The 27,319-nt window shown below is 41.2% G+C and overlaps 1 protein-coding gene across 2 annotated transcripts in view; it reads left to right on the top strand.

Annotated features, from left to right (window-relative positions):
* The window catches only part of LOC136779337 (lachesin-like), a 140,303-nt gene that overhangs the window by 33,459 nt on the left and 79,525 nt on the right, over positions 1-27,319 (top strand). For both annotated transcript variants that reach the window (XM_066736871.1, XM_066736876.1), the window contains exon 3: positions 2,358-2,467. In XM_066736871.1, coding sequence (XP_066592968.1) covers positions 2,358-2,467 — 110 coding nt within the window. The remainder of the gene's footprint in view (positions 1-2,357; positions 2,468-27,319) is intronic.

Raw genomic sequence — 27,319 nt, 5'->3', positions numbered from 1 at the left:
TGGTACTAGTTACCTAAAAATTAATCGGTAGTTTATCTCATTTGTTCTTTTCATGTAGGTATATATATATATTTATATGTTTTATAAAAGTACATCTGATATCAAGTTTATATATAAAATAGAGGGAAATTTTGCAAATTGGTAAGATGTACAAAAATGATTCAGAGAGAGGATAGCTTTGAAAATAATTCATAAGGGTGATTTTAAGGGTGGAGAGGGAGAGGGGATGGAGAATTGGTTTAGTTGACGAGCTGGAAATGTGGCTGCACATACGGTCTCTCCTGCTACTGGCAGATCTCTTGGCTGGTCTATGCGGAGTCGATGGGCAGAGTCCCAAAGAGAATTTGCTAGTAACGGAAAGGGGCCACAGCGTTCGCTTGCCAGTCACTTGGAATCACCGTTAAAACTCGCCACTGCATATAGGATCCTCCCCGAGTTTCCAAGAAAGGATTTCAAGTGACTCCCTAAGACGATACACTAGTTGCATCAAGGATCGTTGGATATTTCTACTTTCCTCTCATAGCTATATATATATATATACACACATATACTCACATGTATATGTATTTAAATATATATTTTAAGTGTATATATATACATTGTGCACAGCATAGCGTGGTTACCTTTAAGACGCAAAGGATAAGATTTAAAATTACAGAAACTTTTGCATCTAATCTGAAAATAGAAAAGTATACGAGAAGGAAGAAAGGAAAGATGTAATAATAATTGGTTTTGCGCCAAGATACGCGACAGTGATTTTCCTTTTCCACTTTCAACTTTAAATTCGATTCCGCTAATGACGGTGCTTACACAGAGGAACCCTTACTCTCTTTCTCCCTCTTCGAGCAGCTCTCTCGTATTTTCGTAATTGTAAAATATGCATGAGTGGGTGTAAATGCGTATTGGCTCTGGCATAATGAGATTGTAATACCAAATTGCTAGGAATTTTTTTTTCCACGATATGAAAATAAGAAGCAATACGGAGACACGGTGATAACGTAGAAATTAGCTGTTGGCGAACGGAAAGACAGATATTGAATTATCAAAGTTTTTATCGAATCATGCCTCGAGATAATAGTTGTAACGTTGACAAATATAATAGAAATGTAAAATTAGCGAGTAATATTGATAAAAATGTAAATTTTACATTATTGTTCACTATCGAATTGCTATTTTAACACACATGGAATTTGCTAGACAGTCAATAGATACTTCAGTGACAGTGACAGTACAAAGGAACTCGAAAATTTTCAAAATCAAACTTCAAAATAATCCTTGTAACCTTGACCAATATAACAAAAACATAAAATTAGCAAGTAATTAATAAAAATATAAATATCACATTCGCCTATACTATCGCATTGTTATGACAACACATGTATATGGAAAATACTAATATAAACTTAATAGATATTTCACTGACAGTGCATAGGAGCTCGAAAATTTTCAAAATCAAACTTATCAAGATAATTCTTGTAACCTTGACCAATATAAGAAAAAAATATAAAATTAGCAAGTAATTAATAAAAATATAAATATCACCTTCGCCTATACTATCGCATTACTATGACAACACATGTATATGGAAAATGCTGTAGACCTAATAGATATTTCAGTGACAGTACACGGGAACTCGGGAGTTTCGTGAGCTCTGAAGGGAAGTGGAATAGGTTGGATGTAGTCTCGTGTTAGCTCCTTCGGGAACCGATCGATCCAGAAATGCGTGCGCGGCGCGGCGGATGCGCTTTGGGTTATAGAAGCAGAGCAGAGCAGAGCGGAGCAGTCGGTGTGACAGCTTAGTTATTGAATACAAAATGCAATTTTTCAAATCCACCTCCGGCCCCTCGTTGGGGGCGCGGGCGCTGCGACGCATACGCCGGTGCTGAAAGTAACCGAGCGTCCCGACGCGACGAGTCGAGTCGTGATCGAATTCCCTCGGGAATTCCATCCTACACCCCTCCTCTCGTCCTTGCAACATCATACTATTTTCCAGTACGCATCGCATTAGCGTTGCAAAATCAACGCGCGGGAATCGCGTTCGTAGGAAACAGCCACGTGCTCTAGTGGTACACTATATATACACTATGAGAAGTTAGTAACTTTTTTAACTTGAATTTTTAATTATTAAAAAAGTTACTACAGTTTAATTCCTAAATATTGACTAAAGTAGAAAAATTTTCTAAAAATTTCTCTACTCCCAATCAGTCCTGACATTAAGTTTTTTCCTCTTGACACTAACTTATCAAACACTATATATATATATATACATAAAGCATAAACCCTTGACGCTTCTATCTATAAGCACTTCGACATTACACATTGAAATAAACGTATTATCTTTTGCTTCTCGATTTCAGTGACTAGCATTCCCGATCCAGAATTTCTCGACGAAATAGGAAATATCACCGTGCCTGCCGGGAGAAGCGTGAAGTTGGCGTGCAGCGTCAAGGATTTGGGATCCTTCAAGGTGAGTCTCGCCTTAAAAAGTGTATCAAGCATCGCACACAGCGCTCGCTTGCTTCATCATCGTTGAGAAGCAAATCCGTTCGAAGGGAGCGCCGGTGAATTTATGCATGTAGTAGAGTATTTGCTTGGTATAGCTACAGTATTATGTTTGTCGGGAGGGAATTTTTCCTGTCGTAATGGAGCTTTCGCGTCTCTTCCATTTGGTATGGAAGGTAGGGGGGGGGGTGCTGTGTGCAGGGCGCAACACTGCGGACTCGAGTCGTTTGTGAAGTAAGTGGCGGATGCTTGGGAAGCTTGCAAGCAGCTCTCGGCTGCACACACGGCAGCTTTGTGAGTGGAAGCGCCCGCACGCCCACCCCGTTGGATCAGCGAGGCTCGTCGTTACCCTTACCGGCCTTTGACGAATGCAATTCATCAATGGAGGACCTCATTAAATCTGAAATCTCGGCCGGAAACCCCCCGCCTTTGGCTTTCCAATCTGAATCTTGAAAGTGGAGATATATATTTATATATATATATAATTATGTATATATATAATATATATAGCAGTCTGCTAATAAATCATTTGCTTCGATCGTGCAGAAAGCTCTCCCCCCCCCTCCTTTACCAAACAACTTTATTATCTATATTTCGTATAAGTACTCGTGGTATCCATTGTACGAAATGTCAAAGGAAATTGGCGAATGCCACGCGAACAGCTGATTGTGTACCTTGAGCGGGCACTCCCCCATATCTCGATAGCCCTTTTCGCGAAATTCCTCCTCCTGTTGTGCTACCTGCTATATATATACATATATGTACCGCTGTCATCGTCGAACGGAATAAATTTAATTGCGCTTTGAGTGTGCGTGCATCCCTCGGCGTTCTTGTTGCCTGGCTGATTTATTATGTACGCACTCGGTAAACACTCGATGGATAAATATTTATTCACATATGACTCGTGGAAGCCAACAGCAGCAGCTATTTCACTCTAATTATATTTGCCAAGACTCCATGCCACGCTGCTCCCGGAATATTAACGTTTGTATTTTGCCCCGTGCATCGACTAATCAATATAAAGCCACCGAACGGAAAATGCCAATTTAACTCTTCAGCTATTTGAGGCCACTGCTATCTTATGCCTAATCTACCACGTTCAATCCGTTCTTACGACGAAATCGACCTTAGAAATCCGATAAATTTATCCTTCAAATTTAGTTTTCCGCTAGATTAATTTGTCTACCAATAAATCTCTAGTAAACTTTTTATCGAGGAATCAATAATAAATTTACTATATATATATGTGTGTATATAGTATAGGATTTGGTAAATTTTTGCCTGATGAGGAAACGGAAGTCGAGTGGTTCCAGTGATCAGTCTGGTCCGACTGATATTTTACACGCGAGTATACATATATATATATATATATATATATGAAGGGGGGGGGGGGGAGTTCTGGTCAATCGCCAATTCACAGTCACGTCAAAAGCACCTCCGTCCTTTTACGAATCTTAAATTGAAGAACCTGTAATCGTAGTCGAGTGAAATTTTCAGGAAAAATTTCATGACCGGTTGTACAGTGTGTAAGATAAATTTGAGATTTAGGTGCGTGAAGTAATATTCTATATAGCGTATATAGTAGATATATAGAGGAGGAGGGAGGATTTATTTGTATTCAGTATACATATAGATACGAGCATTGCTTTACGGGCTTGTAAAGTAGCTCTCTTGATATGTCGAGGAACTAAACGGCTTTTTCTGGGGTCGAAAGGGCACTAAACGGTGTTAAGGGGCGTTAAGGGGCGTCAAGGGGTAGCTTTAACCAGCTTTAACCTTGGAAGAAGGGCGTCTCGTAAGAGGAAAGCTTGGCAACGCTTCGACAACGATATAAAATCACCCAACACCTTTGCCCGACAGTCCCTTTTCTCCCATCTCCTTTCTTCTCACTTCTACCACGTAATAATCCTCTAAGATTAAATCCTACCGTGTATCTCTAACGAAAATAACCCCTATTATGACTTGGAAGGGCTATCTATTATCACTGCGGACAACCGTTTCAAGAAATGGATGTATATATATATATATATATATATAGAAAATCTTCAGTTGGACAAAGCGAAGGACGAGCTTTAATAAATACCTTCTATTCGCGCTTATATCGACGCTTCGTGAAAATTACCAGAGTTATAATCTTTCCATTGGATATTGGATTTCCATCGGCACAGGCGTTATTTATATTTCAGACGAATATATATGTATTATGAACGAGGTGTGGTTTATAGTTAGAAAATTGTAGTATATATCAATCAGCTCGAAGGAAAGGATTTTCTTTTGTAGAGGAATGGTTCGACTTGAAAGTTCAACTAAGGGACGGTCGAGGGTCGCATCGATATCTTTGAGAAGACATCCGGTAGGGAAGAGGATCGTAAACGGAAAGAAAATATGGGGAGTGGGGCGTTTATAATTTAGGCGAATATATTTATTAAAAAGGAGCTTGTAACATGTCGATGCGGTTGGGAAAAGAGCTTTTTCTTGCTGAGGAGTAGTTTTGCTCGAAAGTCCAACTATTGGATAATCGTATGGATGCATCGATGTCCTTGAGAAAGAGAAAATCGTGTGGATGGATCGATATCCTTCACGAGGCATCGGACAAGGGAAATCTTAAAAAGCAAGAAAATAGAGAAGCGTATTTATAATTTAGGCAAATATATGTGTATTAAAACGGAGGTTGCAACATATCATTCAATTCGAAGAAAGAAGCTCTCTCTTGTTGAAGCAGTCGGACTTGAAAGCCCAACCGCGGGACAAGCCATATAGAAAACGCATCGATATCCTTGAGAAGGCATCCAGTGGGGAAGAGGGTCATAATAAAAAAGAAAATAGGGGCAGAAGGGGGGGGGGGGGGAGACACGAGGAAATAAAATCAAAGGGAATCTTTGCCAACAGAAGTCGTAGCTGCTTGGCTCACGTGAAAAAGGACGAGTGATCGAACTACATTTTGTTATCGGACATCTCTTGCTATTTCCGGTTAACCGACGAATAATATCGACGAATCGACAGAATCTTAACGCTTCTGCATGTGTACACAATGTTCCAGTATCCTTTACAGATTTCCTGGGTTAGGTCGGTCCGTAGTCGCTCCTGTGTGTGTATATACATACCTATATATATTACTATAGTGGAAGCCTGGTAAAGGGATTTATTCCGGATATGGAAATTTCCGGAATCGACGAATATAAACCTGCGACCGTGCTGATAAAAAAAGAAACTTCACCAAGCAACCATAGATTACAGTGCGCTCTGGTGATAACGCTTATTTAAGCATATTGTTTCATATATACATAGTAAGTATTCTCACTTCGTAGGAAAGAAAATAATTTGTCCTTTACCATCCTCTTAAATCCACTTCAATCATAAGAATATATATATATATATACCTGTGTGTATATGTAAGAGAGAGAATTAATATTTTTAAGATATCTTGAAGAGGACGACGCGATTCCTTTTAGGTTCCCAGTCTTTACAGCTTAGCTATATGCATAAGCTCTATACTTAGCCTCGCAACCATAGTGTTGGCGCTTTGGTTTGAGGTTTGGCCCCGGGAAACCGCGTGTTTGCGGTTTTGCTGCTTCCCAGTAGACTCCCTTCTACACGTGTACGCGTTCAGCTCGCGCACACACTCGCCTGACGAGGATGCACCTATAGAGAGGAGTTTGGAGGGTGAGATTCACAAACCCTCGTCGTCACGACAGTTTCGAGAACGAACGATCGATTCCACGATAGATTCTACGCGGCCGGACAACCAGACCGGACTAGACTCTCAAGCTTATCGTCGAGTCATCTATTTTACCGGTTCAATCCACGCGAAAAAAGCAGACTTGCAAAGCCAGTTTCACTGACAACTCGGGGCATTTCGTATGCCACTGGGAAACTGCAATTTTTCGCTAAAAAAGATAAAGAGCAGTTATATATATCTATGTATGTATGTATATATATAGGAAGCAGCAAGCAGATTTGGCTAACGAACCTCTTGGACAAGTTCTCAATTTAACTACGTATATTCTATGAGGTTGGAACTACTTCATCTCTGAAATGTTAAAACGAATATCTAATGGTTGGTCCACCCCCCCCCTTTCCCCTACATAGCAAAGTCTGATATAAGAAAAGTCGAATCTTCCTCAATCTCAATTGAGAAATCTTTTGATCATTGTCTTTTGATCCTCGTCCCGACTAAAATCAAATTATAACTCGATGAATTTCACATGAATTCCCATCCACTATAGCTGGAATAGTAATTTTTTCACGCTTATATTGTTGGAGATCGGAGGTGAGTGGAAGTGTGCGGTCGGAGACTCTCGGGCCGTCTCACTCCGGCGCACTCTCCATCTCTTTCTTCTCTCGCTACCTCTACTCATCGCCGCTAGGTGGCTGCGGCGCGCAGCGTTCTCGCTGCTAATGTTGCTGCCGCGTAGTACTTGAGGTGCGGGTACACAGCACGTAAAATAATACAGGCCACAGGCGTATCGCGGACGTTTAGGCCTGCTGTTACAAGCCTTCTTGAAATTAAACCGAGAAATTATACTATATGTCACGTACAATATAGTATAAATAGCTCGATTTAATTTAAATAAGGCTTGTGAGTTGTGACATCGGACATTAACGCATTATAAAATTAAAGTTTTTGGCGTGCACTTGCAGTGGACGCGCAGAGAGTGCAGTAAAAGCATAACGCAAACTATAGGTTTGTTTGTGTTGCTTATGCTTTTCATCAAAAATATATATTATACGTCACATGAAGTATACACATTTAACGAAAAGTACAGAAAGCGCAATCAAGTCATGCCATGCATGATGAATCCGTTTCACACGCATCACGCGCCGTATACTCGCACCTTTAAGTGCGCCCAGCGCCAGTAGTATCAAGTATCAACTTGGTTGTTCAAACCAGGCCCAGTGCCTGACATTTTGATTATTCTAGATAACCTAGTGATACTAGACCAGCATAACAACCTCCACCTCCAACCTACCTACGACTCAGTAGAATTCCTAGTTCGCTTATCCTATATCATTCCCATCCCTAAGAGACTCTTGTTAAATCCGGAAGAGTTCCTTCCCCCTGCGCCTTTCGAGTGCCGTTGTCTGGGACTCTCAGGTGCGAAACGTTCATTCCTGGGGGCCCGAGCTTTGCTCCTTTTGCGATAGGGACTTGGGATTTTTGAGAATTGGGATAGTATTTTGGTACTTTGGCACATTTTTGGGAAACTCAATGAGCTTTTGTTCTCTTTTTGCTCCCGGTGATTTTTATAGTTTCTACCGTTTTTTTTGGCTCTTCGGAGTATTTTTCTCTACGTATGGCGTGTTCGTTCCATTTAAGTTTAGTTTTGTTACTCCACTTGTGGGCTACGAGCGTATCTTTGTTACTAACATTTTGTTAAACAATATTGTTTTAATCTTTTTGTTTCTTGAATAAATTATTTTTGTTAATATTCTAAATCGCCTCTCCCCTTCAGAGCAACCTTTCCACTTTTACACATTTCAAGAGGACCATACCGGATCAATTTCTCTCACATATATAATTTTGTTTCTATTTTCATTGCTATATGTACATATATATATATAGATTCTCTTGAAAAACCGAGTATATTTTATACAGTATTTTCTATATTTGAAAGTGAGATGATAAGTAAGCGCTGCAGTGATGAGGGAAAGAAAGCGTAAGAAACTGCAGGTAAACAGCGTGTTAAAGCGAGAATAACGTAGGAAAACCAAGATCTCATCGCGAGAGAAGATCAAATACTTAGTTTTCTCTGAAGAGTAATCGCTACTCGTCCCCCTCTGTCCTATTCCTCTCTTCTCCTCTCTCTCTCTTCCTCTTGTGTCTCGACTCTACTCTACTCTTCTTCTACCTAAGCGTTCGCGAGCAAAATGAAATTTCACTCTATACACGTGGACAAGCTTAAAATTCTTTAATAGCTAAATTAACTTGGTTTTTTACAGATCGAGTCATACCAAGAAATACTCTCCTGAGAAAACATTTATTGATTCGAGAGACTTTTACGACACTCAGGCTGGATTCGAATATATAGTATAATCGCGATGTGCCAGAGCTGCGGTCGAGAAGATGAAAGGGCGTGAAGAGAACGAACGCGACTTGGAACTAGATGGTAATGGAATCCGTTGTTCGAGAGGGAATAAGAGTTCGATGCCAGATCCTCCCACCCCCCACGAACCAACATGCAAATCCTATAATAAATCCTTCTTCTTCATCTTCTACCTTTTTTCCTCTATACATATATAGATATATGTATTAAATAAACAAACGATTCTTCAGATTTCCGAAATTTCATTCGATTAATAATCATGGTATACACAGATCAACTATATATAAAATTAGAAGGATATATTGATTTTAGTGGTCAATTTTCGTGTGTTGAATAGTCGATTAAACGTAGCATTTCTTTCACATTCATGTATATCAAGAAAATTTTCATCTTCTTTACTTAAAAATGTATCTGTATCTGTTTAATAAATAAACGATTCTCTTGATTTTCCTAACTTTCATTCGAAGGATATGGTATGCAAGTCGACTATATATAAAATCAGACGAATTTTCGCTTCAATTAAAATCGTTTACAGAGAGATTGAATCATTAATAAATGGGACAATTTTACTGATGTTAATGGTTACTTTTCGTGCGTTTAACAGTCGATCAAACGTGGTATATTTATCCAGAATTTTTTTATACTTATATAAATACACGTGTTAAATAAATAAAAGGTTCTCGAAATGTTCCAAAATTTCATTCCAAGGATAATGGGTTAACTATAAAATCAGATGAATTCTCGCTACTGTTAGAGTCGTTGGCAGGTAGGGATTAAATCGTTAATAAATCGGGCGAGTTTATTGATTTTAATGGTCAGTTTTCGTGTGTTTAACAGTCGATTAAGCGTAGTATCCCTCCGCACGTAGGCATACCAGGAATGGCACTCTGGAAAAACAGGAGGGCGCTTGGGGGAATCAATCACGGGACTTCAATCATGGCGATTCGAGGGAGGTTTTGTTTTTACTGACCCAAATAAATACTTCCTCCGTCGTGGAGCTCATGCTGAATGGTCGGTGCAGTAACATTATTGCATCGGCCGATGTGTCGATGAGCTTTCCTCCCACGCACCCCTAATGCCATTACCACCCCTCGCACTATTCACTGCACGATTATCATTGCATTCTTCCTGATGTTCGATTGGAGAACGATCTTTTTTCTTAAAACTGAATAACTCAAGGCTCTTGTACATACAGGGTGTTCCAAAATTCATTCCGAAGCATCCTGTATAGTTATTAGTCTTAGGCTTTCTTAAAAAATATTCAGTAGAGTAACACGGTCTCCTCTGTCAATTTTTCATCATTGTAAACCAGAGAGAAAGATAGAAATTGATATAAAAGTTAGATATTGTAAGAGAGTAATACAGAATAAAATTATTGTATCGACCGATATTTGTCAATGAGATTTCTTTTGCACACCTTTAATAACCAACACACTGTTACATTCACACTGTTGCTGTCGTTTCACTGCAACAACGACCTTTTGTCTTAAACCCAAACGATCCAAAGCCAGTTCGAAATTGGGATTCTATTTCTCCACGAAGATCCCTTTTCAAGAAAATTCAGTGGAGTAACACGGTGTCCTGTGTGAATTTCTCATCCCTGCAAACGAGAGAGAAAGGTAGAGATTGATAGAGGGGCTGGAGAGAATAAGAGAATAATAAAAAGAGCGAGCAGACTTTCACACACGTGGTGCCAAAGTGCCGAAGAGTGTTTCGTCGTGTTCGAACTAATCGATGCGTTAATCTCCCAACCTTTTATCCCCAGACATCCCCTTTCACCCCAGTGCCCCTATCCTGCTTCTCCCTTTCTATACTATACTATGAATTTTTGTGTCTCTCTATATACGTGTATATGCGCATGTGTACCGTACCACTTTGCGTCTTACTCCGATTTCTATATTTACCAAAAAGAAATTCGTTGAAATTTTACGCGTACACGTGTATTTAATGCTATCTCCAAACGATACATTTGCAGGATGCACTTTAGAAAATTCCTGTTCGCCTTGCGCGTGCTTCAAATAGCGCGGCTCGATTAATCATTTCTCCCTACCCCCTGACTTGTCCACCGAGCGCCATTTTGTTCTACCTTTATTTCTAAAAATGAAAACGTTAACAATCGGAATATCTCGCATGCATGACCCGCTACAGAATTCGAGCTATTATTATTGCCGGTGATAATTTTCCATGCCGCGTATCCTTCTCTTGGCTGAGTTTTCCGGTCCACGCGTTGTCCGTTACAAATTTTACTTTTCGCTTGAAAATTTATCTCCTTAAAGGAATATAATATGACTGGTATATATTAAGAACACAATTTACTTTCTCGCGAATCCAATTCAATATTAGAAATAGATTTAATTTTTTTTACTGATCCACTTCCCCCTCCCCTTCCAAAATTCTGTAGAATTTTCCGTTCGCTTTTCAGAGAAAATTTCCAAGGGGGAGTAACGAAACTCGGAAAGTGGGTTAGCAATAAAGAAAAGGCAAAAAAACAAACAAAATGCCAGGCAGCGTGTTATCGTCGTCGTAATAGCTCGGGTAATTCAAAGCCGATGATAACGTAACATCCGGGAGTATAAAATTTACATCCGCAGGGACAGAGTGGGTAGCGGTCCGCGATGAATTTTACACCCACCGCGCGATTTTAACGTTGCAAAACCGGACAAAAGCGAGAATTTCCCGACGTTTCCTACTCCGTCAGCTTTGCATTATTCGCGCAATAATCATAAAACAATAATCACGAGTTTAACGTACATTTTATCCCGTTCGTTTCCGGTCCCCTCTTGTGCCACCCAAAAAAGGGAAATAAATATAAACACGAAAATCGTGAAATTTGTCTTCGGACGAGTTTGATCGATCCGACATATCTATATAGCTATAGCTCGTTGGGAAAATCCATTGGTTTTAATCACGCGATAAATTTGTTGGAAATTCGTAAAGGAAGAAGCAAAAATCTGATAAACCGGAGACGTCGTCGCTCGAGGAGCTTGCAGCTTTTTGCAAGCTGCGCGTTGCTTCGGGGAGGTCGACGGGAGGTTTTCCTGAAGAGATGGCGTTCATTTTCCCGGCCGTTGATTTCGGATGGGCTCCGAAAAAGCAGCGCGCCACCCCTCGCCTCCGTTTTGCCTGCACCTATGTGTTGGAGAGAGAGGCCCCCTCCCCCTCCATGACCCCCCGTCTCCCGATCAACGGAAATTGGAGCTCGTGAAATTTTAGTGGTGCGAATCCCCAAATTGTTTCAACCCCGCAGCGCTTTCTCGTGCGGCGAAAATTTCTCTGTAACGTCGCGTGTAATCCGCGTTCGAGCGATTGTCGCTCGACTTCCCGTTCTCGGTACAGTCCACCCCTCTATAAAGCAAAGCCTTCCCTCGGAACCGTGGAAAATCGGCCTCCGAGCGCGGACCAGTCACGCGCTTCGCGCCTTGTATTATCGCGCCTCTCTCGTGGAGAATGCTCTGGATTTTTTAAGAATAGATTTCTCACGAATGGTGCTATAAAAAATCCGAAACTTCAACATTTTTTTTATTATTTATCACGCATTGTATTGCGAACTAAAATACATGCTCGAGAATACTTGGCCAACCATCGTACAAATGAGTAAATAAGATCTTAAATTCAGACAAATTTGAATCCGTCACGAAGACTAAATTCAATATTCGAAATCTTTCCTCATTATCTTCCCCGATGTTTGGGCCAATTCGATCATGTGACCTAGAGACTCGTACGACATTGTACGAGACACTTTAAGGAGGAGAGAAGAGGGGGTATATTGAGTAAAAATCAGTATCGATCCAGCATCAGTCGATCACACAATTAATCATTATTCAAGCAGACACATAAGAAATTTGTTAAATAAAGTCAAAGTAAAAAATACAGGCTAATAATTAATTTGTACCTTCTGAAAACGTGAAAAGAAAAGGGATTATACATATCCCTCCATAAAGCAAAGCCTCCCCCCGGAGCCGTAGCAAATCGGCCTCCAAGCGCGGACCAGTCACGCGCTTGACGCGTTGTATTATCGTGCGTTTCTCGTGGAGAATGCTCTGGAATTTTTAAGAATAGATTTATCACGAATGGTGCTATAAAAAATCCGGACCTTTGATCATTTTTTGAATTATATATCATGCAGTGTGAGCAGTAAATTGTAAAATTATTTTCGAAAAATTCAATGATGTGTTGCTGGTGGAGAATTGTGCTCTGGAATTTTTAAGAATAATTTCTCCTGAATAATGCTGAAAGAACTGGAACCATTTATTATTATTCGAATTATATATATATTACATAGTTTAAAGGTGCTCTGTACAATAATATCGTAAAAATTAAAATAATGTATTACTCTGGAAGAATGCTTTGGAAATTGCAAGAATAAATTTATCTGAAATGTTGCGTTAAAAAAATTCCAGCACTTTATATGACTATTCGATTATATATATATATATATATATATATATATATATATATTACGTAATGACTATATACCTATACCGAGGCAAGAACGCAACTAGTAATTTTTTCTATAGCGTACAAAGTGTCCATTATGATTACATTGTCAGATTTAGATTGAGATTTGTAGATTTGGAAATAGGAAATGGTGTTTGTCGTGCGGGCGACACTTGCGGCGGACGGAAATGAAACCGCTAGGATACAAATGAAGATAAAGAATGGCCGGTGAATCTTCATCCGGTCGAGTCGTATTGTCTTTTTCGGGTATGCAGGCGGGAAGCTCCTCGTTCTCTTCCCACTACTCGTGGTCGCCATTTGTTTTCCAGACGAGCGATCTGCCTCGTTTGCATGTCCGGATATCGATCCGTTCGTGAGAGGACCGACGATAATTGAATCGCGAATGCAATCAAGCAAAATGCTCGAATTACGAAATTGCGAGTGATAAAGTCGCGTAACGAAGCGCCTCAGTGATCAAGAAGCTTTTCGTCCGCGTATATAACGCAAGCACATTTCCTTCTATCATATTTTTCACCATTCTCGATCATTCAGTTCGAGACTTATCGTTTTCTCGTGACTTATTTTTGTCCAGGTCGAATGATGATTTTGTTGATTATGAAATTGCAAGTGATAAAGTCGATCATTGAAGCGCCGCAGTGATCAAGAAGCTTTTCGTCCGCGTATAACGCAAGCATATTTCCTTCTACAAGACTTTCCATCACCGTAGATCATTAAATTTGAAACTTATTTTTGTCTGGATAGAATGATGATTTTGTTAATTATGAAAATGCAAGTGATAAAGTCGCATATTGATGCGCCCCAGTGTCGAAGAAGCTCTCCATTCATGCATAATACTACAGGTCCAAGCATATTTTCTTCTACGCTATTTTTCACCACCGTAAATCATTCAATTCCAGCCTTGCTTTCTCATGACTTATTTGTCCAGATCGAATGATGCTTTCGGTGCTGAAACGTTGAATTATGCGAGCTTTTAATTAATCCGTAGAGTGCGCTCTGCCAACTCTCGTTCCCTTAAATTATTTCGCTCCCTCCTAAGCTTGTAGCGTCCTGCAATCCTACCAGTTTGCATCCAAGTAACCTTTAATTCCTTTCCAAGGATTTTGACAAAAAAAAGACACATAAAAAGTGGACGAAAAAAATCAAGCAAGATAGAAAAGAAAATGAAGATTTTCTCTAGTTGGTTGATTTATTCACGATCGACGCGTAAAGCCTCGCTCGTTCCTCTCTCGTTGGTTTTTTGCACACTTGCAGAAGCGAGTATAGAGGATGAGAAATTAGGATTCGCAGGGTTATTACGTCGTTCGACGGGAAACAAAATGATAAAGGTCGAGATTACAATTAAAAAATGGAGTCTGCGATGACAATTGGCAGGATAACATCTGGAAAATAAAAACGGTTTGCTGGAGAGTGAGAAAGGGGTAGCGCGTATAGCTTTCAAGCCCAGCTATTGCCCGCTTAAAGGCTATTCGAAATACGAGGGATAATGGCCGAAAGGCTTCAGGCTGGCCCTTATTGCCAGGCTAAGCTCATTGACAAAAAGAATTCGCGAAAGTGCGAAGCTTTGACTTTCAACAAATACAGTACGATGCTTCCTCTCTATGTGTGCATATATAATATATACCTATATATACATAATTTTCAGCTAAGCCAGAAACCCTGAATAGACGAGAATTGAATAAAGCACTTTTTGAACTCTCGATATTACTGGATTCGCTAGAAAAAAATGCAAACCCAATGAAACTCCGACTACTAAATACACATTATAACTGTGCAGCTATATATTCGAAATCTATATTTTGCATATCCATTTTAATCTCTGTGCAGAGAATTCGCAAAGTCAAGGAAATTGGTGAAACTGACACCACGTAGAATTGAGACGAAGAAAAAATAATAAAAACAAAAAACTGAATGCAAACGCCACTAGCAATAGCTTTTACGCTGGTCATAAAACGATTTCTGTCCGTGATAAACCCGGCAAACGACAGTCATCCCACAGGAACAAGCGTATCCTGATTTTAATATATCCATATACACGCAACCACGTGCTTGAGGCATGCGAGCTGAAATTATTTGCACAATAGTGCAATTAAATCGAGCTGAGCGTTGCTTCATAAATAAATCTCCTCATTAATTATATTAAAGATTTCCTCTATAATAAATATTAATCAAATGCATAACAGCGTATGCTGGATGAAAATTAACGGCGTAGTTTGTTATATAATTTTATATATCTCGAGCTATACACATACTTTTTTAATTATACCAGTTGAATTTCATGTACACAGCTAATTATAACAGGATAGTGGCTTGTTATAAAATTGTAACGGCCATGGATTGGAATTGGCGTTTGCTTCGGGTTACTTTTGTTATTAATGTGGAACAGAATCGATTCGTTTGGAGGTCTGCGAGGGTGAGAGTTGCTTGGTTGGGAAGGTTGAAGAGGGGGAGGGGGGGGGGGTGGTGGGGGGAGAAAGTTGCGCAGACTGATACAAGGCTGGATAGGGAGAGGGGGGGGGGGGAGGCGGGGTGGGAAGGGAAGGCAAATCAGCGGGACCCGTGGATGATCACGAGAGATGGGATGAAATATTAAGCACACCGGCGCGGAGAGCAGGCAAAAGGGATCGTGAAAGTTTTATTAAAAATCCTTACTGAAGGATGATGGATTTCTTCAGACTAGAAAGGAGAGCTTCTCGGACAGGTGAGGAGGGTCGGGGAGTGGGGTAGGTGCAGAAGTGTCGATAGGGAAGAGAAGATGGGCTGCAATGAAAAAGTAGTAATTGAAATTAAAAGCCACGAGAACCTGATGACGACTATATATATAGGTACGTGTCGAGTGTACCACTAAATACACAAGTATCCTCTACATTTTTCATCGGACTGTTTAAATATATACCTCCAGTTTGCAAAGGAAAGCGATAAGTGCATAATAGCAAAAATAATAACCTATTTTCAATGGAGAACCCTCGAGAAGAAACCGAGCTTCGTGGTCGTGAATCGATTGGAAGCTTCGCAAATTAGCGAGAGTCGAAGGAAGCGTCATCCGAGTGGTTAGACAAGAGTCTCTGAAAAGCTGGCTCGTAAGCTGGGACATAAGTCGCGCGGATGGAGGGGGACCAGCGCGTGGGATAATAATCTGGAAAAAGGATACAAGAAGGACAAATCTGAGAGTAAGGTTAAACATTTTTTCCTCTGGTTTTTCGAAGCGAAGAATGAAAGTATATATATATATATATATATAACGTCGAAAGGAGGGTGGAAGGAAGAGGAATAAGGAAGTGGATGGAGAAGAGTGTATGAAATAGGAAAAGTGGAGAAAGTGGAATTAAAAGAAGGTAGGTAACAGGAGGGAGTGGACCGAAGGTAAGACTTTAGTGGCACTTACCTTGGCAAACATTATTTTATCATTTTAATGGCGAGAGGAGGATAGGAAAAAGAGTGGAGGAATAATTCTTGTTCCGAGGTTTGAGAGAGGCCAGGAAGAAGCATCCCAGTCTCGATCGGTGATGGCTGCCTACAATTGACCTCTCGTCTTATATAAGATTACGCTTGTTACGGCGGTCCTCATCCGTCCGTTGTGTTGACTTCGTTAGGCAGGACGGAACGGAACCGCTTTAATTCACTACCCTCGCCACGGCTGCAATTCCTCCGTGCCACCTCACGTGCGTTTGCTCTTCTCTTCTTGTTTTTCTCCCTTTGCCCTTCCTTTTCCTTTATCTCGTCAGTCAATCCACGCTTTCTCGGATACCCCTGGGGTCCCTTAATTCTTACCCCCCCCCCCCCTCCGACCCACCCCTTTTCCTCTGGTACACTACCCCTCCTAATCTATCCACGCATCCCCCCCCTCCCCCCCCCCCGCAATTCTCAGCAGCGATCTCTCAACAGGATCTCCATCATCGTATTTTAACAGCCAACCCCCCCCCCCTCTCCCTCCTGGTTGGATCAAATTTTCTGGCCAGAACTCCGAACTGCGATACTCTCGAGGGTGGGTGCTCCATCTCGTAGTCGCGACAACGCTACAGCGTTAAACGATTAAGCGGATCGACGTGGGATGTACCTGGGACATTCAAAAGCCTTTTTTGCTCTTGCCTGGCTCGATTAGCTGTGATATATACACAAGGATACACTTTGCAGTACTTTGACATTTTTTTGGGATATATATGTGTATGTATATAGCATACCAGTCCAGGTTGTACAGGCAGACACTACCGGGTCTCTTTGAAAAGGACAAGCATACGTATAACAGCAATCTCTGTACCGAGAGGAAGAGCAAATTAGTCGAAAGCTGTGGAGCTGTGAAAAAAGTGGTTGTGAAGGTAAAAAGCGAAAAGAGAGAGAGAGAGAGAGAGAGAGGGGTGAGAGACGTGTACCGCAGTGTGAAACGAGTGAAACGATAAAGAGAGTTTTTGGAAGCGAAGAAAGGGAGAGTCGGGTATGCAGAGGGGGATTAGGGGTATAATTAGAAGGGGCGAATATTCGGGGGTAATTTCGAAAGAGATACCAAATGGGAGCTGCTACTCCGTGAGTTTTGGAGAGTGATAAGGTGAGAGATTGAGGGGTGGGGGATACACTGGGCTCATTAAACCGGGAATGCTGATTGCGTTAGCCCTAGGCGAGTCATTCCAATTCCTCCCCACCACATGCACACACTCCCAAAATGACCCCGCATTAAATTTCCACCTTCCCCATCCAATGCCTGCCCGCGGCCTCGTCAGTGTGTTCGTGTGCTCTCCGCGATTGGAAACTGTTATACCGTCCACTCCCACCTTTAATTGGGATCAAATCCTTTTTTTTGCCAGTAATTGCTCAGGATATCCAAACCAGTATTTTTCCTGCGAATAATTTCGGGCTTTCCCAAAGCCAATGGCTGCCCAGTGGCCACGGGTGATTATAAGTCGATCGGGAACGAACTTGAGGCGAAAAAAGCTCGATTCGCGTGATACAGGCTCGATCTAGCGTTTTTCTCGGTCATTAAAAAGCTTTCAGTCCTCATCCTACGGGATCTCCGCCCATGGAAAAATGTTTCGACGACCGCCGAGCCTCCGTTCGATCTGCCAAAAAAAAAAAAAAAAAAAAATGCTAAAAAGAGCCCCCGATCGAAAGCTCGTGCTTTTTTACCGTTTGACCGCTATTGTTAGCTCTGCATTCGAAAGATTTTGTCGTCTAGCTTGAAAAGCTTCGCTCATCGCTGTATCCCTTTACCACCTCCACCTCGTACCTGATGAATTCACGAAACTTTCACTCGCAAACCCTAATGAATAAGGGATCGTAAACACGTAACAGTTTGACAAGCTGCTTTAATAAACTTTGAGCGTGTTTAACAACTTCAATCAATTAATAAAAGCTCATCCTTGAATTTTCATTAAGATACGTTTAATGAATTTTGCCTTTTGCAAGCTTAATGCTCGAAGCTTCCTTCGTGCAATTTTGACCGAGTAGAAAATCCCAGATTACATCTAGCAATGGTAATTTTCACTAGTCTGAAAAATTGATCGTCGCTAGAGCTTTTAAGTATTTTTCTGCAAAAAATAGAGAGGAAAACTTTTTGCAATTATTGCATTTTTTCCGCCGAACATCCGAGCTTATCGATATGAATCCGTTGCTCGTAAGAAAACCTCCTGGAATTTTCGTCCCTGGTGAATTAGCAACGAGAAATATTTCGTGCATCTAAACCAACCAGTGGGAAAATTAATTGGAATTTGCTGAAGCTTCTTTTTCCAAACTATGTGGCAATCCCTTTATTTGCGAATTTTCTTTCAATTCCATTTGTGAATTTGTTCAATCATGGCTGAGGACAAAGTGTGCGAGTGAATTCAATCCCTTCAGTGATACACTGTGAAATTCTTTTTTTATCAACTAAGAATAATAAATAACTATTGTATTAACATGTAATTTGTAAAATATATCATGATGAAATAACATACAGCACGACGTGAAATGGAATTAACGTCTGAATACAAGGGTATATAACTACACTATTTGCAATTGAAAATTTATTGAATCATTTTTGAAAACAAAGTTTGCGAGTGAATTTGATACTTCGGACGTGGTATACTGTGAAATTCTTTTTTCGTCAACTAAGAATAATAAATAGCTATTATATTATAATACATAATTTATAAAATATGCCTTGATGAAATAATATACTGCACAACGTGAAATTGAATCAAAGTCTGGATACAATAGTATAACTGTACCATTTTCAATTGTAAATTTATTCAATCATTTTTAAAAACAAAATGTGCGAGTGAAATTAATAATTATTGTTATATACCTCAAATTCTTATTTTTATCAATTAAAATTAATAAATAACTATATTATACTATAGCCATAGCACGCAATATATAAAATATGCCGTGAAGAAATAATATACAGCGAGACGTGAAATGAAGTCAACGTCTAAATACAAGAGTATACCTTTACCATTCTCAATTGTTTTATTGATTCATTTTTAAAAACAAAATATGCGACTGAATTTGATCCTTATATTGTTATATACCCCAAATTTTTATTTTCACAAAATTAACAAATAAATATTATACCGTTGCATATAGCAGATAATATATAAAATATACCGTGATGAAATAATATACAGCAGGAAGTGAAATGAAATCAACGTCTGAATATAAGGGTATAGCTGTAGCATTTGCAAAAGTCAATCAGAGTTCCTGATTGTTGGTGGTCGGTGTTGATACAGAGGGTCCTCTCCTCGGTGGTCGAGTGAGATTCGGCGGTTTCTGCGGTGGCCTCAGGAGTTTGGCAAACTAAGCTAGTATGTTTTGCTCGACGCGATGCGACGCGTTGAGAGCTGCACGAGAAGGCGAACAGTCGATAAACGCGAATGTTCGCAGAATCTCTTCGCTCCTGAAATATATATATTTTCGCTTCTCTCTCTCTCTCTATATATATATACATATCGACTTAAAAATTCACTCGTCTCTCGAAGGATCTTCGTTCCCGAAATATACACAATTCCTCCTGCTTTATATATATATATATATATATATAGACTTAAAAATTCACTCGTACCAATTATCATGAAATGTTGACGTTTAGCACCAGCTTCGGTGCTGGGCACGTGATTCAATTTCCGGTCGGCGCGATAATTGCGCGAATCCGCGAATGGCCGGAAAGGGGAATTTTTTGTCCTTAACGGCGTGGCATGGCGTGCAATCACGTCGCGTCGGGTGGAATGGCGTACGTGGTGGATTGCCGGAACGGGCTTTTTCCACTTGCCGATATATCGTCCATGCTGATTTTACAATTGATAAAATTTCACGAAGATTCATGCTAATGTCCATTTGAAACAAAAATATTCTCTCTGTACTACTATATATATATATATATATATATATATATACAAGATATAAAATATTATATATCTATATATAGCACACTCTTTCCATACAATATTCCGTCCCACTCTCTTATTATTCTCCGCTCGTCCCGCAACCATTCCATCTATACGATTTCGATCCTATAACGTAGGTAATTTCCTGCTGTTTACGTTTCAGCTGGATGCAATGCGGATAAGGCATTGATAATGAAAAATCTCAAGGCTATTGGCGAGCGTGCGCTGTTTACCACGAAAATATTTGTCTGATCGTGTCTTGCTTGAATGCGAATCCTGGGGATTTCCGATATTTGGCTTTAATAGGAAAGGTGCTGTATAAAACGGACGTATCGATAATAGCCAAAAGGTACACAGGAAAACGATGCTGGTTGGGATAGAAAGGGGAGGGGGACCCGGCGAGCTAGGATAAACAAAGAAAGATTCGAGAGTCGGGTCTGTGCAAAGAGATGGAAGATGAGCGATTGGTCTAGGTGGGGGAGGAGGGGGGAGGGGGTGAGTGGATAAATATAGGTAAATAAGAGACGAAATGAAAGAGAATGTGGAAAAGGGAGGAGTATAACTACTGCTATAATGGAAAGGGATGACACGGGATTTTCCACTATAGCTTTCGTGTAAGTATATATATAATGTATGTATATATAAGACGCAGGGCCATGTCGAATGGCCGAAGGAAGCTGCAGTCTCCTCTGTACCTACTCCAAAGTAATCGAAATTCGCGTGTAGGAGAAAGCAGTACTGTACGCTACTGTGACGGATTTCAAGGGGGTTGGAGATGCGATAAATTACTGTGACCGTGGCGTACCATCGATCCTAAATACGTACGCTCTTAGCTTTCACTTTGTTCTTTCCTACGTGCTTTATCTGGTCCAAGCAAAACTGTGTCCGCGCACCAGCTTTTAGTCCTGTATATATATATGTTATATTCGACGACACTTATACCTTAAAGGGACGATATTTATTTATACACGAAGTATTTAAGACACTTCAGGGTTAGAGTACAGCAATTTATTTAATTCTGTGAGTGTAATAAATTTCAATTTTTCTGCAAGAATTCTCTCAGCGCAAATACAAATAAATTTTTGGAAAGTCTTGTGTAGAAAGGTTGATATTTTTGATGTTTATGTAATAATGAATGGTGCAAAAAATTTCGATGACCGGTTTGTTAATTTATAAACTGTAAAAGGAATGATTGTTCGATCGGAGTAATTTTTAATTTCATTCGAGTGGGATGGGTAAAAGTGAAAGGAAAATTGATGCTTGTGCGAGCTTTTCATCGCGTTGGCTGCGAGGCTGCGCGGAGTCAGTTACAGAGGGTTCCCGTTACCTTAACACACAGAGCAGAATGTTTTAATCGCGCCTGTTATCCATGCAGGACGATGGGGTTTAATGACGAATAAATAGCGGCTGGCCAGCGCCTAATGGCCATTATACGTTTCGGCCATATTCGTTCGACGACCCATGCAAGCCGGATATGGCGCGTCCTCGACCCAAACCCGGAAAACGCGGCATGAATATTTAAAAGCTCGCCGGGCACGATAACCTGCAGACTTTTCTACGATCACCTTGATCGCAATTTACCCCAACGCGATGATAAAAAATGGCAAAATCGGTGGCCAATAGCGCTGCTCTCGGTCACGAGTACGAATCGCTGCAGCGAGATGATTCGAGGGGCGGTTGATAAATAGAGCGGAAGTAAGGGAGGGGGGATTAAACTTTAAAAGCTCGCCAGTCACGATAACCCGAAGACTTTCCTAGTATCACTTTGATCGCAATTTTCCTCGAGGAGAGGATGAAAAATTGCAAAATCGCTGGTCGACCACGCTAATGTCGGTCACGGGTACAAATCGGTTCAGTGTGATGATTTAAGGTGATGGGGGGGGGGGGGGGAGGGGATTTAAAAGGTCACCAGAGGCACCATACCTGGAGACTGTTCTAGATTTACCTTGGTTGCAATTTTCTTTTTTGAGAGAGGAGGATAAAAAATTGCAAAGATGGTCAACAGCGGTACTGTCGATCACGAGTATACGAATCGGTGCAGTGCGATGATTCGAGGGGTGGGGGGGGGGGGGGGGCTGATAAATAGAGCGGAAGTAAGGGAGGGGGTAAAAGAGTAGAGCAAGAGCCGGTAGGAGGGGGGTGGGGAGTGTAAAATTTACCGCATGGCGCTCGTAAAAAGCAGCAGCCGGGCAAATTAAAAGCGCCATATTTGTTTTGCCGGTCACGCCGCACGCCGGCGGAAAGAAAGTCGAGGGGATTCGCTCGAGACACCCATGAATTAAATCGAATAAACATTTGCAGCTATAAACGCCGGGACAATCACGTCGGACGTGTAAATTTAGCATTCGCCGTGGGCGCACGTGTCCTTCTCGCTCTCCCGCATTTTTGCGTTCTCCTGATGGATATTGGAAAAGTTGCGGCCGACATTCTGGCCTTTCCCGACCCTGACAACCCCGCACCCCCCGCTAACTTTCATTCCGAGCACATCTCTCATCCTGGTAACTTCCGCTCGTATTAGGACGATCCCAGGCTGAAAAACAACGCGAGTCAAAGTTACATGCACTAGCTCTTACACACACACACACATATATGTATATGTATATTTCTTTCTCTTCTTAATTCTCTTTCACCGTAATTAATATTCGTGCTAGTTTATCCTTACATTAGATCATTGTTTATATATATATATATATATATATATGTATGTATTTATACACGAACGCGTTATTTATTTATTTTATTGATTGTCTGCTGTGGCGCCTACACGAATTTCGCCATGCATAAATCACTACTCCTTTCCACTGTGTAATCTTTTCATAAATCTCGTTGCACACAGCTACACGCTGTTTGCATCCCTATCCAGTTGTGGGAGGGGGGATGGAAAGTTTACGGGACGAAAACAACCCAACAGCAGCAAGCCAGAGTCTTTTCATATCTGTCCGATCGCGTAAATTCATCACTGAACGAGGGAAAGCCGAAAATTTAGCAAGACCCGTCGTTATAGCCGATCCTCTCGCTTCTCGAGTAATCCACAGTAGTACGAATCAATAATATGAGAATGCTAAAAATGATTTTTGATTTATTTCGCCCCCATTCCCCCTCTCGAAACATCCTCTTTGAACTTTCTGGCCAAGTTCTGGCGTTATGCTTGTCCTTCGACCGCCGACGCTGCCTGGAATATTGGTAAAGTTGTGCGCGACATCCTGTACTACCCGAACAACCCCCCAGTACTAACCCAAATGCCCAGCCAAAGCTTTCCGCTTGCCAGCCACTCTCGACCAGCCCCGCATACACTAGTAGCGCGCGGCAGCTTTCGAGAAAATCGGTGGAGAAAAATCAAATAAATAGGTCGGCTGGCCGATCCTAATGGCGTAGGCCACGCTCTTCGGACTGCTTACAAAAAATTGTCTGATAAAATTCACGGATACTCCACTAGCCAGCACCCATATTCATCGTAGTGCTTTAAATTTTTTCATGGATTTAATAAAGCTTCTTTTTATTCTTCTCCCACATAAATCACAAATGTCGCCCGCCATTCAAAATTAATCTATTTTTTCATTATCCTCTCGATGATTTTTCCTGATCCTCTCCCTATAAACTTGGGGTCGGCGTCGATAAAGCAGCAGGATTTGGCGCTTTGCTCGAATTACGTTTTATCGGATCTACAACATTTACAGCTGTACGGCTTTTATTGTGATCGCGCCTCTCGCTGTTCATTTTGGGCGCCTATTTGAGCGCTGACGTAAAAAAAGGCACGACGACAATCATCGGGATAAACGGGTAGAGCGCGAGCGCGCGCGCGAGAGAGAGAGAGAGAGAGAGAGTGGTCCCCCAGGGCTGACGCGACAAAAAGTTGGACCAGCCGAAAAACAGGCGAGCGCGCCAGTAATTTTTTAATTGCGTTTCCATCGGACATTTTTATGGTGGACTATATTCCGGCCCTCGCTATACAGCTCCGTTTTAATCCCTTCTGCCTCCCCCTCCCCCTCCCTCTCTCGCAGCTGGCACGCGGCTGGCTCGAGCCACGCGCTGCGCCAAATTAAATGAATAGTCTGGCTCGACCGTACGAAAACACGTGGTAAACAGTATATAGTACAGCGTAGTATATATACCTTACAACCACCCCCTCCCCCTTTCATCTATACTCATCGAATGGCTCAGATAAATTTTTAATCTCCATCAACGTGCCCTTTTCTCTCGAGGAGAAATGAGCAAAATTAGGACAATTATTGCACATATATAAATATAGATATAGCGAATAATTAAAGAGAATTCTATCGAATGTTCGCGCAGGGCTTGATCGATTAATCCGTGCCAAGCATTATAACCACCGAAGCATTCGTTAATAAATAAAGTTCGGAATGCTGTAAATCCGGGGCAGGAAGCATTTCAGCGAAAACAAGTTGCATTGTCCATCGGGATACTCGTTAATTCGGGATATTCCATGGCGCGATGTCAAAACATTCTTCCTGTGAGAAATAGGTTCGATTGGCAAATAGCTGTATGGATGGCATTGAAAGGAGGAGCTATATTGGAGCACAGTGGAAAGAGGGGGATGAGTGGGGGGAGGGGGTGGAGCCCTGATGAATTTCTTCGGCAAGGAGAGACTTTTATAATTGGATTATTAGAGATTGGACGTGACGCCATCTCCAATTCTCTTTGCGGACCGTGAAGGTGGCTTAATGTCCGCGTGGGATCAGCTTTTATTAGTTCGACGTCAAAGTAAGCTCGTTCTGGGTATGGGAAAAACAATGGGTAGGGCGGTATTGCCGAGTTGAAGGAAAGTGAAAGGAGGGTGGGACTGAGAACGATAAAGAAGAAAGGGGAAGGGAGGGACTAGGGTAGGAATAGAAAAAAGAAAAAAAAAGTAGAGAGAGGACAGAGGGTCGAATTCCCAGTAGATCACTGTCACGCCGTGAGAAGCCAATATAAATACCTCAACGCCTCGCCCGGTTTACTTGCAGTATTGCTAGGCCTGTCCGCTCTAACCTGTCGGTCCCGTTTGTTTTATCCTATACCTGTATCCCTGAAAATAGTATTCTATACACTAGTTTGCAAGTACTCATTCGTGAAAATTATTCTATAGATCGGGGAACGGATTGAGACGAGGTAGGAGCGTTCCGTTGAGGTTTTCATCCCTCAGGAATGCTCTTCTTTCTAAAATTAACTATATGGTACCGTTTGCAACCTTGAAAATAATATTCTGCACTAGTTTATAATGATCGATAAAAATTATTACGTAGATAAAAGTGGAAATCAGACGATTCTCAGAACGGAAGATTCGAGCTATATTTTCATCCCCTAAAATTGTCCTCCTTTCCAGAAAAAGAAAACTAGCACTATACCCTCTATAAGCCTGAAAAGAATGTTTTATTCTAGTTTGTAATTATTAATACAACCTAATTACATAAATAAAAGCGGAGATCAGACGATCCAAACAAAGAGATTCGATCTATGTTTTCATCCCCCAAAATTGTCCTCCTTTCCAGAAATAGAAAACTAACGCTATACTCTCTATAACCCTAAAAATAATGTTTATTCTAGTTTATAATTATTAATAAAAGTTATTACATAAATAAAAGCGGGGATTAGAAGTAGTCAGCAACGGCCGGTCGATATCTTCATCCCCTAGGATCGGCCCTCTCCTGAAAAAAAGAAGTAGAGTACCCCATGTAAGATTCTTTTCCCACAGCAGCACTCAGAGTCGAAAAGAATCATACGCGGTGAAGCAGCTGAATTATTCCGTGTGCAGCACCCCCTTATATTCCGTCTAGTCTTTCTGGATCAAGCCTGTGGCAACCCCTTGCCGCTCATTTTTCATCTGTCACGCCGACGTCCCCGGGAATTGGCGTCCTTCCCTGGGAGAACCCGCGGGATATATCTCGGCACGTACCGCGAAATTTCTCGAAACTCCCCGCAACGAAGTTTTCCACCATTGGAGCAACCCTTTGTTTTTCATCGTAAGAAACGCCGAGCGCCCTCACTACTCGTTAGGTCTCGGCCAGGAAACGAACTGTTTGTTGCCTCGTTTCCCGACATAAACTTTTCACATCCCCAATTCATTTTACAACTACCTGCAGCACCGGTTTCGAGTAATTAAGGCATTTCTGTACTTTTTAACTCTCTCTCTCTTTTCTGCCACCCCCACCCTCCATCCCACTATCCCTCTCCCACACATACTCCAAGAACAGTCTTGCTATATTTTTATATCTTTTACATTATTCTTCATTTATAATCCAATAGATATCGATATCTTTGTAGGAACGTCGCACGAATCCTCGCGGAACACGTCAATTCTTATAGGCGTATACCCTCCGGACGCTCGTTTCTCAGTTGTCAAAGACGGAGTTTTGACGTTTTAGAAAATTGGTGTTCTTCTAGGAAGCCGCAAATGTCTGTCCTGTCCTGCAAGACTCCTCCGCCATAGGATAACTCAGCACGTACCACCCTCACCTACCAACTCTCGGACAGAATTAAGGAAACTTTTGTTCCGAACTCCCTCTACCCACCAGGCTTTTTCTCCCATTGCAACTTCGATTCGAAATATCACCCCGTCCCTTCTAGATGATTTTCAGATAACTCCTCTTGCAATCTTAAACGACGCCCTCGCTACTTGCCTCGATTATATAAATTTTCTATTTCATCATCGTTTTCACTCTTTTAATTCCTTTTCATTTTCCCGCCGCGGCGTTCGTACACGCGAGCCAATGGTTGATGATCGCTGCGAAGATTTAAAATCCCTAACTACTCCCGGGCTTGGCTAGATTTATTAGGTATTCCGAGGCTTTTAATAAAAAGTCAAGCACCCAAAATAAGACAGGGAATTTCTCAATTTTGCAAAATTTATTACACGTAGTAAAGTGTTATAAGCAGGTAGCTGCTCGGAGTAAGTAACCATACGTCCAAAAGTTCACAAAGCTCTGCTGCTCTCAACGAGAATTTCAAAGTAAATTGATAAGAGTCCCG

This window comes from Prorops nasuta, unplaced genomic scaffold (genome assembly GCF_024137725.1).
Source record: "Prorops nasuta isolate Cenicafe-Biocafe unplaced genomic scaffold, Cenicafe_Pnas_1.2 PNAS00002, whole genome shotgun sequence".
In the NCBI taxonomy this organism is placed as follows: domain Eukaryota; kingdom Metazoa; phylum Arthropoda; class Insecta; order Hymenoptera; family Bethylidae; genus Prorops; species Prorops nasuta.
Note: the sequence above shows the minus strand (reverse complement) of the source record. Positions and strands in the feature narration are given on the sequence as shown.